General features: G+C 37.2%; 3 protein-coding genes and 1 long non-coding RNA gene across 4 annotated transcripts; 1 reads left to right on the forward strand and 3 right to left on the reverse strand.

Moving 5' to 3' along the window:
- Window positions 1–4303: 4303 nt before the first annotated feature.
- erh (ERH mRNA splicing and mitosis factor) lies at window positions 4304–5972 on the reverse strand. Its single transcript, XM_056764565.1, has 4 exons — window positions 5857–5972; window positions 5303–5390; window positions 5090–5210; window positions 4304–4980 (listed from the first exon to the last, which is right to left on the reverse strand). The coding sequence occupies exons 1-4, from the start codon at window positions 5857–5859 to the stop codon at window positions 4878–4880; spliced, it is 315 nt and encodes a 104-aa protein (XP_056620543.1). The 5' UTR covers window positions 5860–5972; the 3' UTR covers window positions 4304–4877.
- An 872-nt stretch (window positions 5973–6844) lies between these two features.
- Window positions 6845–11802, reverse strand: paplnb (papilin b, proteoglycan-like sulfated glycoprotein). Its single transcript, XM_056764747.1, has 14 exons — window positions 11669–11802; window positions 11522–11578; window positions 11164–11273; window positions 11013–11073; window positions 10821–10923; window positions 10251–10381; window positions 10076–10176; window positions 9775–9976; window positions 8790–8966; window positions 8565–8715; window positions 8334–8414; window positions 8054–8195; window positions 7830–7902; window positions 6845–7686 (listed from the first exon to the last, which is right to left on the reverse strand). The coding sequence occupies exons 2-14, from the start codon at window positions 11573–11575 to the stop codon at window positions 7393–7395; spliced, it is 1680 nt and encodes a 559-aa protein (XP_056620725.1). The 5' UTR covers window positions 11576–11578; window positions 11669–11802; the 3' UTR covers window positions 6845–7392.
- A 239-nt stretch (window positions 11803–12041) lies between these two features.
- Window positions 12042–14127, reverse strand: LOC130433872 (uncharacterized). Its single transcript, XR_008908621.1, has 3 exons — window positions 14004–14127; window positions 13684–13789; window positions 12042–13105 (listed from the first exon to the last, which is right to left on the reverse strand). It is a non-coding gene; the product is annotated as an uncharacterized LOC130433872 (long non-coding RNA).
- Window positions 14097–18693, forward strand: drc1 (dynein regulatory complex subunit 1 homolog (Chlamydomonas)). Its single transcript, XM_056763644.1, has 16 exons — window positions 14097–14379; window positions 14464–14551; window positions 14790–14902; window positions 15110–15293; window positions 15371–15508; window positions 15706–15792; window positions 15863–15985; window positions 16430–16569; window positions 16676–16810; window positions 16998–17340; window positions 17448–17537; window positions 17618–17710; window positions 17793–17878; window positions 18078–18230; window positions 18338–18440; window positions 18520–18693. The coding sequence occupies exons 1-16, from the start codon at window positions 14102–14104 to the stop codon at window positions 18553–18555; spliced, it is 2190 nt and encodes a 729-aa protein (XP_056619622.1). The 5' UTR covers window positions 14097–14101; the 3' UTR covers window positions 18556–18693.
- The last annotated feature ends 73 nt before the right edge of the window (window positions 18694–18766 follow it).

The following is an 18766-nucleotide window of genomic DNA, read 5'->3' on the forward strand; positions in this document are numbered from 1 at the left end:
ACTGGTATCAAGGAGTTTGAGGCAGATGACCTTTTCTGCTATCACTGAGTACTTTCTCTGGTTCTGCACATTTGCTTGAAAACAAAGTCATGTGACATCTGGTGTAACTGTGACTCACATGCAGCAGACAGTTCATTCTGTTACAACATCATGTGTATTGTATTGGTACTCAATATGTATTATATCATATATATAAACTGTTCATGTCTGTATTTTTTTGTTCTCTTACAGTTAGTAACTGATGTTTAGATTGGATTTGACGAAATAGATGAAAAATATGATTGAAATAAATTATAAATTCTAAAGACTTGATGAATGTTCAGGAGTGATTCATCAAAATGTAACATTATTAAAAACTTTTTTTCAGTACAAACAATGTTTGACTAAATAAAGTAATTTTTTCGTAGTATGTAGATATGAATCCAACAAAAAAAACTTGTGAAAATATATCCTTCAGGTGGACAAATAGCAAATAGGGGTAAAGTGATAATTATTTACTATAAAAATAGCATTTTTCAAAAGATGGGCCTTAAACTAAACCATGTACAATTATCCATGTTTTACCCATGAATGAGAGCTAGAAATGTGGGTCTTTTATAAAGTACATAAAAAGCTGTTTTTGTATAAAATCCTCCCAAAACTGCACAAATGTGGAGTAAAATAACATTTGTTGAAAGAAAAACAATTATTTTGTTACAAAATTACATTTTTGTTGCCTTGTTCTCTTGAGACCCCAACACCAAATGAAAAGGGTTAAAGAATATTAATCGCATTTGAAAGGTATGAGCTTTCACAGCTTACAGACAGATAACATGTATATATTTATGACATCATTTTGCACTTTAGCTTGTGTAAATGTAAATAAAATAAATCTACTTGAAAAAAGTTGATGCAGCTGATCGATAGATCTGTTTAAACAGTTTGACCACCTTGAAACAGCTAATGTTCATTTCCCAGCTTCCATCAGTTACATTTTCAACCTGGTTTATGTGCATAGTGATGTATAAGCACATCCTGTACTCTTACAAGGCAACCCTGAATATAGTCTGCTGTAATGTTTATATTGTATTCTTATTTATTAATATTCTTTAGTTTATTGTATTGTATATTTCAACAATCTTAGAACACTTGATGGATTTAATTTGCTTTTGATGAGACTTGGTTTCAGGTCTCTGATTGCCTGGTGATTTTCATAAACACAATACATACACAAAGAACCATGTAACTAAACATAAGAACACAGAACATCTTGTAATTTGAACAGAATTACATATTTTTGGCTTGTAATAAAATAAGCATATCAACCCAATGAGTGTTGGCAACTAGTGTTTCTTGGAATCCCAATACTTCTCATAGGAAATCTTATGCATCATTATATTCATAACAAAATATATATTTTAAGTTGGCAGCAGTTTTTATACACAAATTTACCATTGAAGAGTTTTAATAGTTGTTTGGATTTCGAAGCAAAAGCACACGCAGTAAATTCGTATGCTTCGTCACAGAGACACTGCAGGATCACAAGTTTTCTTTTTTTTAAAGGGAAAAAGAGGCAGAAGGAAGACTGACTCTAAATAAGTGGTGCATGTATATTAATTAAACAGTATGAGGCATTACCAGTGCAATCCTCCTGGAGTCGGTGTCATATTTATTTACATCACTCCCCACTAGAGGGAGTTACATCAAAACACAATGTACACTCTCAGAATCTCCTCTATTTATTTGAAAAGCACAAATAGTAAATAATGAAGTCCTTAGGACATTCCAGTGCTTTAGACACTCTAAGGGTAGTAAGTCCTAACTGAAAGATTGTCCATGTGTTTTGCTGACCCTTGCTAGACAAATAGAAACTCGCAGGATCTACAGTTGGCAACAAAAATAAAGTTGCTAAAAAGCAGGATTTTTGTACATGCTTCCCATCCTCTTTTTGTTTAGGCTTCCTGGGATAAGGACAAGGAAGCAATATGATAGTTTTCCGAATTACTTACAAGCGATGCTCACTAACAGTAGGGGTTCAAAGTTGTTAAACAGGTTAAGCAGGAAACACAGAGAAACTGGGCAAAAAGTCATTACGTCGGTCTGACCCTAGTTGATAAACAGGATTGGCTTGTATTGTATGTCTTTATAATGGGACTGGGGTGTAAATATAGGCTAAATATTTCCCCATAAATTATCATAAAAATCTCTGCAAAGAGGTTAATGTTTTATTTAGCATTAAATGGCTCATCGGTTAAAAACCTGACATTTTCTGTGATTAAAGGGATAGTTCACCATAAATTTAAATTCTGTCACCACTTACTGACCTTGGAGTTGTTCCAAATCTGAGTGCACTTCTTTGTCCTGATGAACACAGAGAAAGATATTTGAAAGAATGCTTAAAACCAAACAGATTTTGCCTCCGATTGTAGGAAGAATTACTTAATTTTTTTGTTCTGTTGACAAAACGTAGGAAGCAAACAGTTCCGGGGCACTTTGGACTACCATTATATTATTAGTGAGGGGGGCGAGATCTGTTTGGTTATAAGCATTCTTCCAAAATATCTTTCTCTCTGTTCATCAATATAAAGAAATTTATACAGATTTGGAACAACTCGAAGGTGAGTAAATGATGACACAATTTTATTTTTTTGGGTGAACTATCCCTTTAAGTGCTTTAAACAGTTCCTCGGTGCATCTACCAACTCAGAAAGGTTGAAACAGAAGAACCTACTAAGTGGTGTTGGTGATATTTTCTCTACACGCATGTGAGAAATCGAGGGGATCCGATTTCGCTTCCCTTCTGACATAGGAAGGGGTTCTTAATATAGTACTAGCGTCCATTAATATACATGTTTACACACACTTCAGAAGTCCCTGTGTTCGATTTTGAAGGGCACATCCCTATGCCCTAAACCCTACAAAGGGTTCCCCCTCCAGAGTGAGAGCTTAAAATTGTGGAAGGGTGTAGGGGACCAAACAACTGTTTCTTAAAGTTCCCTTAATTCCGCGCCCATAAGGAGGCGCCGTCGCCACGCAAAGAATCTGCACTAAAATGACTCATGGGGGCCTAAAGTGTCCAAAGGTTGTACCCTTCAAAATCCTTTATTCCAAAGGGCCCTTTGAAGTGCGCAGTTATAAGCACTTCGGTTTGGAACAACCCTTCTACATGGCAGGCATGATTTTCACTTCGAAGTGCTCTTTGGAGGGCGATATATCCCATTTAGAAAGCACCGAGTGTTTACATGTGCGTTGTGTCAACACACTGGAAGGAAGAGGGGTGGGGTGCGTAGTAACTCATTAGCATTTAAAGAGATATGCACCAAAACTGGTTGCTGTGAGCACATGTGGTTTTGACAAGGGATGACGGGTGTCGTTTCAACAGCCATTAAGTGTATTTAAGCAAAATATGTTGAAGACATTTCGTGGACACCCTAATAAATCATACCAACTTAAGGAAAATGTTTATCCGATGAGCCCTTCAACACTGGTCCTAAATAACCAGTAAAACTCCTGCGCCTCAGTGGTTAAAGAATGGCACTAGCCATGTCAAGGTCATGCGTTTTATTCCAGGGGATCTCACAAAGTAAGAAACAAATGTATAATACAATTTAATGCAAGTCGCTTTGGATAAAACCGTCTGCCAAATGCATAAATGAAACATGCAATGAGTATAGAACACACATATTCAGCAACCAAGCGTTAAAGATACGTGACAGCTAGTTAAGTTTCTCTGATCACATTCACTCTCTACCCTTGATTTGACCAACAAATGTGTCATATGTTCTGTAGAAAATCTGCATATTTTCATAAAGGAGTTTAAATCTGTTTTTAGAAATTAGCTTGAGAAAGGTAGCTGTTTTTAATAATTAAACAGTCAGGGTACAAAATTAGGCTGTCCGAAACACAATCACGTATCACCTAATTAAACAGTCTTAAACAATGCCAAACTGAGACATATAGCAAGAAACTTACTGCCTATTGCTTAGATTGTGTTCTGGTTACAAAAGAACAATTACATTTTAAATAGGCCAAATAAGTGTACGGTCAAATTATCTATTCCTTATAAATCTGCAATGCTTTGTCATGGAAAACTATATTTAACCTATATTCAGGTAATGACAACCAACACATGAACCCTTCAGCAGGAAGTACAAGGGGTAAGATCCAGTTAAGCAGATGCATACACTCCTCAACACCTCTCCAAACATAAAAATAGGAAACATACAGCTTTGCATCATGTTAGAAGAGTATGCGGTTCCAGGAAGTTACAAATCATTTCAAATTCTCACCCCCCTCAGTGAAAAAACGCACAAGATACAAATAATAAAAAGGCATCCTTTGTTTTACTACACTATTTTCCATCACAGCTTAAAACAAAAGCAGTTTTGATATTGTCAATGTACTGAGTGAAGGTATTTATTTTCTAGTAATAAAAACCGGATAACAGATAAAGGGCCAACAAAACTTGTAAATGGAACCGAGAACCTGGGAAAAAAGAGCTGGGAAAAAAGACGACCCAGAACAATCTGAAATGTGTAAACAGTATACTTTACTGGATTAAACCACAATTTAAAAAACAAAACACAAGAAAACACATCATAATCAATTGAGCGGGACTAAAAAAAACAAATCCTGTACCCATTTTACCCATCTTATCCTCATGTCTGATAAATATGCCAAGTCCCTATCTTCTGTTTGTTACAAAAATTTAAAATGGAAAAGATTGTAACATTTAACTTTTTGCATTTGACTAAATAGACATTCAGCAACATGTGAACTAAGCAGCACCACATTACCACAAGGCCTGGCTATTCAGTCCTGTGATGTTGCATAGTTCAAATGAAGTTGATGTCTAGCCTCAAAAATATCTCAGTCCATTTGCATCTCCCACCCACTCCCTATTTTCCAGCCTGTTGGGCTTGACGCCTTAGCAGGACGTAGATCTTTTCTTTGATCCAGTCTTTGTTGTAGGGCTGGTAGGTCTGCGTGTCTGCCCTGTACCTGTTTAAAGAGCAGAAAAATTTTTAGGTTGGTTTTAGGTTTATAAACAATGATAGTAAAGCATTCCAACTACAACATATCTCCTGAAATTACAAACTGTGATACTTACACAAGACAGCTGAGGTCCGCAAGATCGTCAACGAAATCAAATAACTGGCTTATGTCATATGTGATAGAAGGACTGTTAGGATTCATTCTCTTCAGATGTTCTTCATACATCTTGCACACTCCTATTGTTAATAGAAAAAACAAGATGAACATGCATTACATCATTAAAGAAATGTCTTAGACAGTCTACAGAAATAAAAATGAAAAAACGTACCTTCCATGCATTCGTTTACAGACTCATAGTCTGCATATGTCCTGCCTTCCGGTCTCTTGGTGGGCTGCACCAGCAGAATTGTGTGAGACTGTAAAACAAGAAAATCGAAGACAAAATGCAGTGACTATAACAAACCTTTACATATACAATACTTAAGACATTAGACATAAAAATGAACAAATTACACAGACAACTATCACAATCTCTGAAGCAAAACCCCCTCCAATGAACAACTGTTGAACTTCAGCCCTTCCCCCAAAAACAAAGCAACTGGATTATACACAGATACTACTTCTGGTGAAATAAAAATGAATATATTGTTATCCCATTCGAAATAAAATTGTTAAAACTTGACAAGATGTAAAACATCTAAATGTAGCCATTGAAAATTCGCGAATATTCGACGACATCTTTACAAATCTGCTTAGGCTACTGTGCGCGTTTTACGTTACGCATTACAATATTCGTCGAGGCACGCAACGAAACCCAGGTTTATAACATCACAGATGCCAATAACACGCGTCTTAATATAAATAAAGAATCTATATACTCACCATATCTGTTTCTGAGATCTCGAAGACGTAACTAATAACTTGCTAAATGCTAACAGATACTCATTCACGGGTCCCTTCTACAGAGAAAGAGAAATAGTGTACCACTTACATCCTTTTCCGTTGATGCCAGATACCAGTTGGCTTTTCAAAATAAAAGTCTGCTTCAGAATTGAGGAGAATGCAAATTTATTTTAAATAAAATGCTTGATTATCCACCATAATCATCAGTAAATAAAGATAAAGATTCACAGTTGGTTTCTGACAAGAATAATGTATTCTTTAAAATTTTTGTTTTCGGATGAAATCAAGTGCAAGATAACTTCCCGTATAAGTTATGCATTTTAGTAAATCATTTTAAATGCACCATTTGAATTCAACAATTAGAATGATCAGTGGTCTGGTCTGTGCTTTTCATTATTAACATAGCAAGGATATAAATAATAAAGCTAAAACACAGAAAATAGATAATAATTCAAAGTATGCATGCCACTAAAAGGGTTTATTTACTTTAAGCATTGTAAGAAAAAGTGTATTTTAATGTATACTGTAAAAATATTATTGATCTTGCTTTAACATTTGAGTATCATAAGTGAATATTTGTTCCTCAAATGACAGCAAAAGGCTTAAATGTAATATATGTATGGTGTTCACTCACATAAGACAAATTTATCATTCCCTTAAAACAGCTTTTTTATTCTGCTTAAATTCTACATTTTAGACATTTTAATATCACAAGCCAAGCCGAATACATTTACATTAATGCATTGGCAGACGCTTTTATCCAAAGCAACTAACATTGCATTAACCTACAAATTTTACATGGGTATGTGCAATCCCCTGGGAACGAACCCCCAAAACCAATGCTCTTACCACTGAGCTACAGGAAAGCTCTATTTTAGCTATACAGCAAATACTACTTTAGAGTATCTCACAAGCCTGTCAGTTATTGTATACTTTGCCCTAAATCATCCATCAAAAAAATTATAATTACTGAGTGCACCTTTAACTGTGTATGTGTAGTAATCAGCTTTGTTTATGTGTCCCTGGATCACAAAACCAGTCTTAAGTCGCACAGGAACATTTTTAGTAAAAGAAAAAAACTACATGGTATGGGTCAAAATGGGTCGATTTTTCTTTTATGCCAAAAATCATTAGGATATTAAGTAAAGATCATGTTCCATGAAGATATTTTATAAATTTCCTGCCTTAAATATGTAAAATCTTAATTTTTGTGAGTGGATGGCCTGCCACAACTTAAAAGGCGATTTTCTAATTATTTTTTTATTTTTTTACTCTCAGATTCCTGAGTTTTAAACAGTTGTATATAATCCAAATATTGTCCTACTCTTACAACTCATACATCAATATAAATTAATTATTCATAAATTATAAAAAAAACATTCTTTATTCATCTTTCAGATTATGTAAAAATCTCAATTTCGAATTGACCCATAAAACTAGTTTTGTTGTCCAGGGTCACATATGTATGTGAATTCAATTGCTTGACTGTTTCTGTGTTTTAATGATACATCTTTTTTAAAACTTATGTGCACGTGATCTTATTTTATAAACTTTGATCGGTTTGATCCCTTTCCTGGATGTTGGCTCCCTTGGGGCATGAACACTGACAGCACCCTTGCATGTCCTCTCACATTCCTCCTTGGAGACAAAGTTATTGCCATTCCCATGGCAACCGCCATACCAGAATTGTGAGCAGGAGTCAGAAGAACGATCAAAGAAGAAACGAGATGTCCAATTATAACAAGGCCCAACATCTCGTGCCAAACCGCACACACTAGCGGAGTGGACACGGTCTGAAGTATAATCCTGCTAACAAAGAGAACAACAGGGGTCAGAACGTCAGGTGTTGGCGAGATTATTCGCACAATGGATGAGCAATGGTCAACTGAATGAAGTTATAAAGTAATGGATGAAACATAAAATAATAATGAGTGTGAAAATATTGAAATCACCCTATTGAACTCAGGACATCCTGCTCTTTTAAAACCTTGGGCAGCAGTAACTCCATCCAGACAACAGCCATATCTATCATCACACATGCAAACACAATCAATTAAAACACAAGAGGCCAATGGGTAAAACATAGTATTTTGACTGCTTGTTGCTATTATCCATTTTCAAATTTTTTCTATCTACTGTGTGTGGTTGTGAGGATGATTGAACTACATTTATGTACCTGGTCCTATGACAGTCTTTTTTAGCACAGCCTTCTCCTACAGGCCCAGAGGCAGCGGTGTGGCCATCAGGGCAGCAGCCGAAATATGACTGGGCACAATATGGGCCAATCACTGCAGGGTACGAATCACTTGGTCTGTAACCTATCCATGAAGAAAACGTATAAACATAAACAAGCACATGAGTGACAAATGGGGGAATTCACAACTAGCTGTATAATATTCAAATAATCGAACGAAATTTTGACAACTTGTATTCATTTTAAGAAGAAGCTTTTTAACCTGAGGGAGCATCATGGGTTTGAGGCACAAGTCCCCGCAAGGAACTCTCGTAGCCATTTGGGTTCTGGACACTTGGCACCACTACAAATTAGTCAGAATGAGTTTTGCATGCCTTACGTATACAGTCAAAGTTCACATGCTGTGGAGGTGTCTGATTTGAATTGAATCAGTAATTTTGTCCTGAATATCGTAAAAATATTAGCACAATTGTTTATTCATGGTTAAACTCACTCTGTGCACCGGGGCATATCTGTGTGTTGCAGTTCTCCACAATGTGAGGTTTTCTAAGAGAAGCACATCTTTCATCTGCGTATTGATTGTGGTCCAGATCCATGCAAACAACTCTGCGTTCCCGAGTACCAGTTCCACAGCTACGAGTGCACTACAACATATGTGACAATATGCTTAAAAACTAATCAGCTTAATTTAACTGTTTCCTCCCCTTTCATTCCTCACCAGGCTGAAGTCATTGGTATAGTATCTGAAAACTTGTTGGCACGCCGGTCTCTGACAGGATGTGATGTCATGTGGGCGTGTAAGGCTACCGCAGTGGTGCTCAGGGATGCGCCGAGCTCTGTCCCCGATGCAGAAGACCTCTCGAGTCTGTTGTCCCTTGCCGCATGTCACCGAACACTTTAGAAAAAGACAGAAGTTACACTTCTTAAAAAAGGTACTAAAAAGGTTCTTCGATCCAATTGAAGAACCTTTTGGTTCAATAAAGAACCTTAAACATCTGAAGAACCTTTCTATTTCACAATAGGTTCTACATGTACATTTACATTTATGCATTTGGCAGACGCTTTCATCCTAAGTGACTTACATTGCATTATACATTTGTTTCTGGCATTGCTAGTGCCATGCACCAACCAATGAGCCACAGGAAACCTCTATGAGGCGAAAAACTTTCTTCAGATTATAAAAAGGTAAGAAAGAGATTGTTCTTTAAAGAACCTTAGATTTTTTGTGGAACCAAAAAATGGTTCTTCTATGGCATCGCTGTGAGTGTAGGGACAATAGCATCCTAAATCCAGTGTTAACCCAATCCTTTACCAATTCAGCTCCTACTGAGATCTCCATTATGTCTACTGAATAACGAAAGATCATCTGCTGCAATAACCTTTCTGGGTGCAGGCTTAAAAATAAAGGTTCTGAAAAGATTTCTCACAGCGATGCCATAGATAGAAGAACCATTTTGGTTTTGGTTCACCTTTCAGTCAAAGGTTCTTTAAAAAAACACCTCTTTTTGACCTTTTTATAATCTGAAGTTCCTTTTTCCCCAAGAAAGAAACTTTTGTGAAACAAAAAGGTTCTTCGGATGTTAAAAGGATTTTTATGGAATTTGTATTTAGACAAAAAAGGTTCTTCTATGGCATCGTGAAGCACTTTATTTTTAAGAATGTGTGGGTGTTATTGCATTAAAAAAGTTTTAATGCTATCATACTTCACCAAATGGGCCGACACTGTACTCGACACAGGGACGCTGGTTGCATGCCTGCTGGGAAGTCAATCTCCTGAGGCCTTGTGCATTGCAGTGGGAGTCATCGACCACAATTGATGTTCTTTCATTAATGCATTGGACTGTACGGGTTTGGATGCCTTGACCGCAGTGAACCGAGCACTCTGAATACGGTTCATATGTGTACCTAATACACACAAACACAAATGTATCTTATCCTCTGATTCATGTGCTTTTTTGCACTTTGTTTATGCACAGACAAGTTCCCAGTTACACATGGTTTTACCTGTAGGTGTCTATTATGTGGTTCACTTTCTCAGGGCCATGTCTGGAAGTGACAGGAAAAGAGCGATCCTCCAAATCCACAATCTTTCCACGGCTCACCGCCTTTCAGTAAAGACAGGAGTGTTAGAATGGAGTGTTTGTGTGTGTGTTTTGTGTCATAGGCAATTAACACATACTCTGCAGACACCCTCCACACAGACGTCTCTGCGGCCTGCGTAACATGGTGTGCCATCCACCACGGCTGCTTGGTGCCGGTAGTAGAAGTTCTCACCGCTGGGCACACACACAAGCTCACATGGGTTCGAACCTGGAGAAAAACACAATCAGATAGAGTGACAATGTGAACACCCTTCCCATGTTAGTCCACTGAGCTACCTCAGAGATGCTGTTGACCACATCAAGAAATTAAAGTATCCAGAATCTTCTTGCTCACAGTTACATTTAATTATAGGTTTAAATTATATGCTTCACAAATTACAGCTCCAATTAAAGTAATTCTAAGATTACTGTGGAGTCCTCGCATAAAGATGGCAACTATTTTAGCTACCCACCTGACACGTAGACATTTGCCAGACGCATTTATCCAAAGCAACACATGTTATAAATTCATGCATTCCCTGGGAATTAATCCCAAACCTTGGCGTTGTTAGTACCGTGATACCAACCAACTTTCCACTCTTTAAATTTAGCTTGGGGGTTGTGCAACCAAAAAATACATTTAGTCAATTTTAAGTCTCATATTTTACCTCCATGATATGGCCGCCAGGTGTAACTTTTCCCCTGGAATTCCGTTTGGTCAAACAGAGAACACTGTTGTTCGCGGAAACCTCTAGACCCATCAGTGCATTCCTTAATGAAAAACACAATTTACACCACTGCAATAAACTTTACATTCAAAAAGTGTGTGTGTCTGTTTCCTGGAGTGGTAAATTGTTTACCTGTGTGTTACAGAGTTTATAGGACTTGGATGGCCCCACACAATTGTGCCCACCATCCGTCCTTAATATCAGAAGACAAGAGGATGAAGATAACATGATAAAAAGATAACGTGTTTAAAAATGTATTAAACACAAACACACATTCACCCACCTCATAGTGTTACAGATCCTGGTTCTCACAGCTACTCCTGTGCCACAGGTGCGGCTGCAGGCTCCATAAGCCCCATACTCTCCCCAGTAGTCATTGGTTGGATGCCCGATCTACACGCACATATTTAAGCATGAACAATGTGTTCATGTATCTGAACGACAGAATGGAGCATGCACTATAAAAATGTTGAACCCCTGGGTTATAATCTAACATCTGAGTTGTTTTTATGGGTTGGAACAACCCAGCATTTTTTGGCCAAAACACTAATTTCATAAAACCAAACAAATTTTAGAATTATTATTTTATTTACAATAATAGAAGTCAGAATTTATAAGCTTTGTTTGGGTGTGTTACTCACACTGAAAGCTCCAGAAATTAAGCAGAACATCCAGAGAAGAGAGAGGATCATCATCTTCTACAGACAGTTAAAGCAAAAAAAAATTCTGTATTTAGCGACACAGATTAACAGAAAATGCTGATTACAAAGTGTGAAGACTTCGCTTACCTTCCCTGTGTTGAAGATTCTAAGTTCAGTCAGCCACAGTGAGAGAGTAATAAGAGTGATCTCGATCCAATTTGGATTAAATACTTGGTACACTTTGGACTTGCCTACACAATTCACCAATGGACACCACTGCTCTCAGGTTTCAATCAGCCTCTCATTGGAGTCCTAAATTGTATCTTAACAATAGGCAATTAAATGCAAACTTTGAATGAATATATGTTAACAGTTACATTTACATTTTAGGTAAAATGCTTTCAATGATTCTACACAACATTTGTTTATTCAGACTATTTTGACATAAAGTTGATTTCATTCCATTGTTGTTGAAGACAAATAATTACAAAATACTTTTGTATACAAAATCACATTTATAAAGCTGAGAATAATGTCATATACAATTCTGAGCTGTTCAGCAGCTCCTGAACATGACATCAAACACAATAAAGTTCAATACTGTCTAGTTCCCATTTTCTTCAGCACAGTTGGTTTCTAAAAGCCAGAATTGTATTAAAACATACAAAACATCATTAAATGTGTGAGGCTCTTTCCTAGTCACAATGACTTTTTTATGTGTTCAGCCACATAGTTCCTCTTACGAATGCCACTAAACACTTTTAAATCATAGGGTTGAAACATTATGTGACAGGCTCCAAGGTGCTATTTTAGGTATTTTCCCTTTTTAGCAACTTAAATGAGACAGAGCTGTCATTTTGAAGGAAAATTCAACACAAACAGACTCATTATGCCACCTTTACTACACATGGCTACACCAAAACAACATTCATGTCTCAAAGCTACAATAACACAGAAACCCAAAAATGCACAAAACGATCAAATATTCATATATCTCAACAGCAAATTTGGAGTACATATGAATATACTACATACTAATGTATGGAGGAGACCGGGAAAAGAACCATATACTCAGTTTTCATTTTATGCCATTCTCACACCTTAATATGCAAATCTTATGTGCACCTCAACTATTTACTCTTTATAAAATCTTGGTACTTCAATTCATGCATTTTCCTACTTCTACACCCTTTAAAAGTGTTAACAGTTGCTATCTCTCAGATAAATTAATGTTCTCCTTGATGCATTTTCATGCAAGTTTATTAGCCTGCCTCTCTTTGGAATCCAATGCATATTTCGTCCCCTGGAGGTCCTCAATGGTCTCGAAAGCATCCTGCAGCTCTTGGGCAAGGCCATTGTATTAATCCATCAGTAATCTGTTTTCCAGGCGGAGCTCTGTGAGGTGGCGACTCAGCTGGTTGTTATGGCCACAACGTCCCCGTACCTGCTCCATGTCTCTGAGCAGGATCATGCTCTTCATGAAGGACTCCAGCTTCTTTGTCATCCCTTCTCTGACATTCTCTTTCTGTCTTATCCATTTCTGTATTGCTCTTGTGTATCTTATTTGCTTCATATTCCAATATTCTTAAGAAAAGAGAGAAAAGTAAAGACATCCAAACAGATTATTATTGTCTCTCCTATAAGAAAACTCCTATAAGAGACAAATCCAATTTGCAATCCGCTGCTTGACTAACCTCCTTCCTTATCTTTCGTTTTCTCACTATGCATGTTTTGTTCAGATCCAGATTTAACATTGAAAATCAATGAATGTATGTTTTTTTTTTCTCTTTTGTTTCATTATTATATTATATTATACATGGCCATTGACATTTTAATTAAAAGACTACTTCGCGACCACAGAATTTGTTTATTGTACAAATAAAAATAAAAAACCTTACCAACAACACTAATGAGTTTGCGAGAATGCACAGCATTTTACCTCAAGGAGAAAACATATGCCATTTTCTTCACCTTTATTAAAGTTTTCACCAAGTTGCATTTTATTATTTGCGTTTAACAATGTTTTATCCTGTCAAACAAGGCATGCAACCATTTTTATGTTTTAATCCATGACTAAGAACCATTCATCTAAGACAATAGCCGGCAATCCAATTACACTTCTTTAGAATGAGTGCAGACACACAAACACACATGAACTATACCTAGAAATAAGTGAAGTTTGATCTGTTTCTTCATCAGTTTCCTCAAGATGTTGGATCCATGATGCTATCCTCAATAAGCCGAAGATTAAAGTCAAATCACTGTCTTCTACAGTTAAACCACATTCATATATGAATTAAAACGATTATCATGACAGCACAAATACTTCAGCCCAGACAGTCAAGACGTTATCTAGAAGACTGTAAAAACATACTATCATCTCAATATGTAAGCTTCACATAATAAGTATAAAATATATTTTAATGATGGATCTGAGAAAAATATATAAGTGTGATACTCTAAAGTGTATAATTTACTTTACATTAGTCTAGCTGCTTTAATCAGATGTTTTAGTCAGATATGTGAACATAATCGAATCCAGCCATTCCAAAGCACAAATCTCCCAATTCAACGCTGCCGATGAGGGATGTGACCGACCCAGCGCGAGCGCCACCTGAGCTGTATCATAGCAACACGTTTTGTAAACAAAACTCGCACTTTCGTTGCGCATTCTTGTGCACTTCTCTTGTTGCTGTTCATGTCTATCTACTGTTCTTAACTTCTTACAAAATGCATCAAACCGAATCGTTTGAAGCCGATGAGGCTGAACCTGCACCATCTGTTGAGTCTGACGATCCGGAGGAGAGAATCAAAGCGCGCCGCCTGCGTATAGCCGAGCGGAATGAGGCCAAAAAAGGGTATGCGATCATCTCATTAGCCTTTAGCATTAGCTAGCAAGAATCACCTTAGCACGGTTTCAAATGTGCAATGTGTAATTGCAGACGTAAGCTTGGAGAGGTTTTGCAGAGAAAAGAGACCATGAAAGAGGAACAACGGGAAAGTCAGAAGGAGGTCGAGATAAGTGAAAGGGTGAGCTGACTGCATAATATCACTATATTTAAATCTTAAAATCAACATATGAACAGGTAAGTAACGTAAACAATGGATTGATAATCAAAATCCAGGATTAAATTGTGTATTTCTTTAAAGCCGAGTCTATCTGAGTTATCTTTTGAAGTTATGCTGTATAGCATGCAAATGCACTGAACAAATGCATATAGTGGGTGAGGTGAACTACATTTGTTTGATAAATTACTGTATTTCACAGCACATGGAAAAATTAAAAACTGATGGCCTGGAGCTGGTGACCAACATTCTTGTAGCTACAGACGCCAGAGAATCAAAAAGGAGAACAGACGAAGAGGAGGCAAATCGACTGAGGTATTCACGTAGGCTACTGTATGCTTTCCCTATAAGCATTGTAAGCTCCCAGGCCATATTATTCATATACACAATGCCCTTAATATAACACCAAAAACAGTCGATAAAATAGTGAAATTAATACGTGGCTAAGGTGGCTTGAAATTGTACCTTTCAAACATTGTGTGTATTCACACTAAAAGTGCTTTTCTCTCTGATCCTGTGAAGGAGAGAAAAGCTGGAAAACGAGGCCAGGTCCAGCCAGGAGAAGTACGAGGAGATCACTCACAAATGGACGGAGGCTAAAATGAAACAGACACCGCTAGATCTGAGAGATGCTTTGAACAGCCAACAGCAGCTCTGCAACCAGATCACAGATGATAAGAATAAACTGATCAATGATCTAAAGCAGGTCCAGACAAACTTACGACTCAATACAAACAATTCAAATTCCATAGCACGTGTAAATAAAACAGTGTGTTTGTATAGGAGCTGAAAGCGAGTGATGATCGCTATGTCAAAGACCTGAGGAAGGAGGCTAAGGACACAGACCTTCTGATCGAGAGGATGGAGGAACAGATCTCAAGTTTGAAAAAATCATACAGAGAGAAGTTGCACCAAATTGAGGTGGAGTACTCCCCATGCATACTGGAGGCCTGTCAGATACAAATGATCAAACTAGTCTTGATAGTATTTTTTATGTTTGGTATCATCACAAAAGCAAGACCACCATACATAAAGATCATGCCTGTGAAAATATACAGTTTTGTGCATATCATATCTTTGGGAAAAAGCATACATAAATGTTTATGTGTATATTTTAGAACTCATTTGGAGATGAGAGGAGAACTCTGCTAGCCAAAAACAGAAAGAAATGGGAACAACAGATGAAGGAACGTTGTGATAAAGAGGTAAAGAGCAAACAAAAAGTCATTATAATAGCTAGATTGTCGTCTTGTTTCTGACTCTATATGTCTTCAGCTGAAGAACATGATGCACAGTTTAAGCCTCATGGAGGAACATGAGGACCTGCTACACAAGCTAAGAACACAAACAGCTGAGGAATATAACACAGACAAAATCAAACTGGATACAGAAGTACAGGTGCATACACCACAAAAAATAACCCTGTGCCTTAAAGTGATAGTTCACCCAAAAATTATCTCGTCATTTATTCACCCTCATGCCGTTTTAAACCTATATGCCTTTCTTTTGTTTCTGCAGAACACAAAATAAAATATGTGGAAGAATGTTTGTAACCGGCATCCATTGACTTGCACTGGTTTTGTGTCCATGCAATAAAAGTGAATGGGTGCCAGCGCTGTTTGGTTACCAACTTTCTTTAAAATATACTCTTTTGTTTCCTGCAGAAGAAAGAAAGTCATACAGGTTTGAAATGACAAGAGCGTGAGTAAATGATGACAGAATTTAAACTTTTGGTTGAACCATCACTTTAACAATTGCTTCTACGTTCCTGTTTACATACCAACTATAGATACCAACAGTCCAGGTAAAGGTTAAAAGGTTTCGCTTTCTCTGTTTGTGTAGAATTCAAGAATGAAGGTACAGGAGATGAAGTTCAATTGTCACCTGAATCAGGAGAAACTTGACGATAAATTCACAACACTAAAGAAACGAGAAGAGGAGAACTCAATCTTAAAATCTCAATTAAAAAGGAAACTTATTAGGTAACTTTTTCAATATCTTACTACATTTCATGCACGTCTAGCGAATCAAAATAACCTACATTTCTAGATTATCTTTAGAACTGATGGTAAAATTGTCCTTTTCCAGAACGCAAGACGCTGTTAACAATCTAAAGTCTAAATGCTCAGAGCAGGAAAAAGAATCAAAATTGGAGAACCAGTCACTGAGCAAAGACTACACACGCCTGAATCAGCAATACAAAGACATGCAGAAGAAAGCAAGGTGAGCACACTTACTTCATGACAAGAGCGAGTATTGCAGAATAAATCACAAATATACTTTGTGACAAAAATTTGCATGAAGACTTAAAGACAAGATAATAAAAAACATGTTTGAATTTACTAGAAACATCAGAAAGCTCTTCTCTAAGTGCTCACAATGATGTAAATATGTGTGTGTATGTGGCCAGACACTTCGCAGCGCTAGATATGGAACGCTATGAAAAGGTTTGGCTCATGAATGAAGCGGAGGTGAAGAACCTGGCACACAGAGCACTGGAGGTGGACCGCCTGATTCATGAGCAACAGTTGGGTCTTGCTTGGGATTCACCTCCGCTTGACTTCATGAAGCGATCCGGCCCGATCAGGAGCATACAGCAGGACTTCAGGACTGCAGGACAGGCAGCTGCAGATGCCCTGAAAGAAGAACAGGAAGAGGAAAGCAGTGATATAGTGGAGGGATCGGAGAACACTGCTGGCGGAGTCAACAGGAGAATAGTAAAAAACATTCTGGAGCTGTTGTGTGATGAGACGGTGAGTGTGCGTGTTTGTGCAGATGTTTAAAACCTAATTTATTTTGAGCATTCTTTACAACAATGTCATACTCTTGTTAACACCTCCAATGCGACTCTCTCTTTCAGGGATTTCTTATAGATAGTAAACTGCAAACGCTGTTGTCTTGTCTGGAGAAAAGTGAGCGGTCCCTTGTGAAGCTGGATGCTGTTTTCTCAGTAAGTTTAACTACATAAGAGACCCCCTTTATCCAAAACTTATCCTTATCATATAAGAATCTCCTCTTGCGTGAACACAGGCAATGGGGATTGAGAGTGAGGAAGATGTTTATAGAATGACAGAATTCTTTATGAAGTACAAACAGCTGGGTAGAGAACAGAGGGATCATGAGGTAAGTGAATAGTTTCACCATCACATGAGGTGGCATCAATGTTGCTCTGAAACTAAATTTGACTGGCACTTTTGTTTCTCAGGCAGAAGCTGAGGCCACTGACCTCATCGATCCAAAAGAAATATTATTGGCCCTAAAAGATTTTACTGCCCAAAACTGCAGACCCTGGTCAGTGTGTTTTTTGAATCACACAAGCATTTGATAGATGTTTCCTTCATAGGAACAGTTCATTGAAAAGATATACTTTCTCTAAATGTGTTCTTAGATCCATCCTGTGTTGTTTTTAAAGCCATGCTTTACTAATTAAGCTAAAGGAAATTGAAAGGAAAAAACTTTACTCTGTATTTGTGTTGGAATTTGTGTCCAGTGGTGTCTGGGATTCACAACACAGCAGTGTTTTGGAGCTGAATATGAGAGATGACTATGAAGATGCAGCATACTGGGAAAGCTTGGCTAATGTCATTCCAGAGTCAAAACTCAAGCTGTGGGCCGCTCTAGATACAGCTCTCAATGAATACCAGTAAGAGCACATTTTCTGATCAATCATTTACAAATTCACCCAAATTCAAGCCTTACATTACATCATACAGTTCTTGATTTTATAAGTTAATTTTGTTTTCTCTTTAGTACTGTATTAACGGAAAGGGCTGAGCTTCTAGTGGAAACACAGAGTGTAAAACAACAGAATACAGAGCTTAGGAATTTACTCCACCAATACACAACCTCCAAGGTAAGTCTTTGTTTCTTAGGCATGTCATTAAGATGCAGTTTGGCTGTTAATGTCCAATTTTCTATTTGTCTACTGATAGGCCAATTCTGAACTGGACATCCACCCTACCAGATGAAGCAGTTTTCGAATTGTTGTGCATTTTCTCCTTTGTCATTTAACTGAGAATACTTGGGGGAGTGTATTTAAAAAAATGTATTAGTGAAAAGTATGTATTTCTACAATGTATTTGAAATCGTTAATGTAATTAGTCATTTGAATAAAAATAATACAAATATATAAAAGCAAAAAATGTATAGCTTTTTAAACGTTTATTTATAATAAGTAGT

The sequence above is a fragment of the Triplophysa dalaica genome, chromosome 13, assembly GCF_015846415.1.
Source record: "Triplophysa dalaica isolate WHDGS20190420 chromosome 13, ASM1584641v1, whole genome shotgun sequence".
NCBI lineage: Eukaryota > Metazoa > Chordata > Actinopteri > Cypriniformes > Nemacheilidae > Triplophysa > Triplophysa dalaica.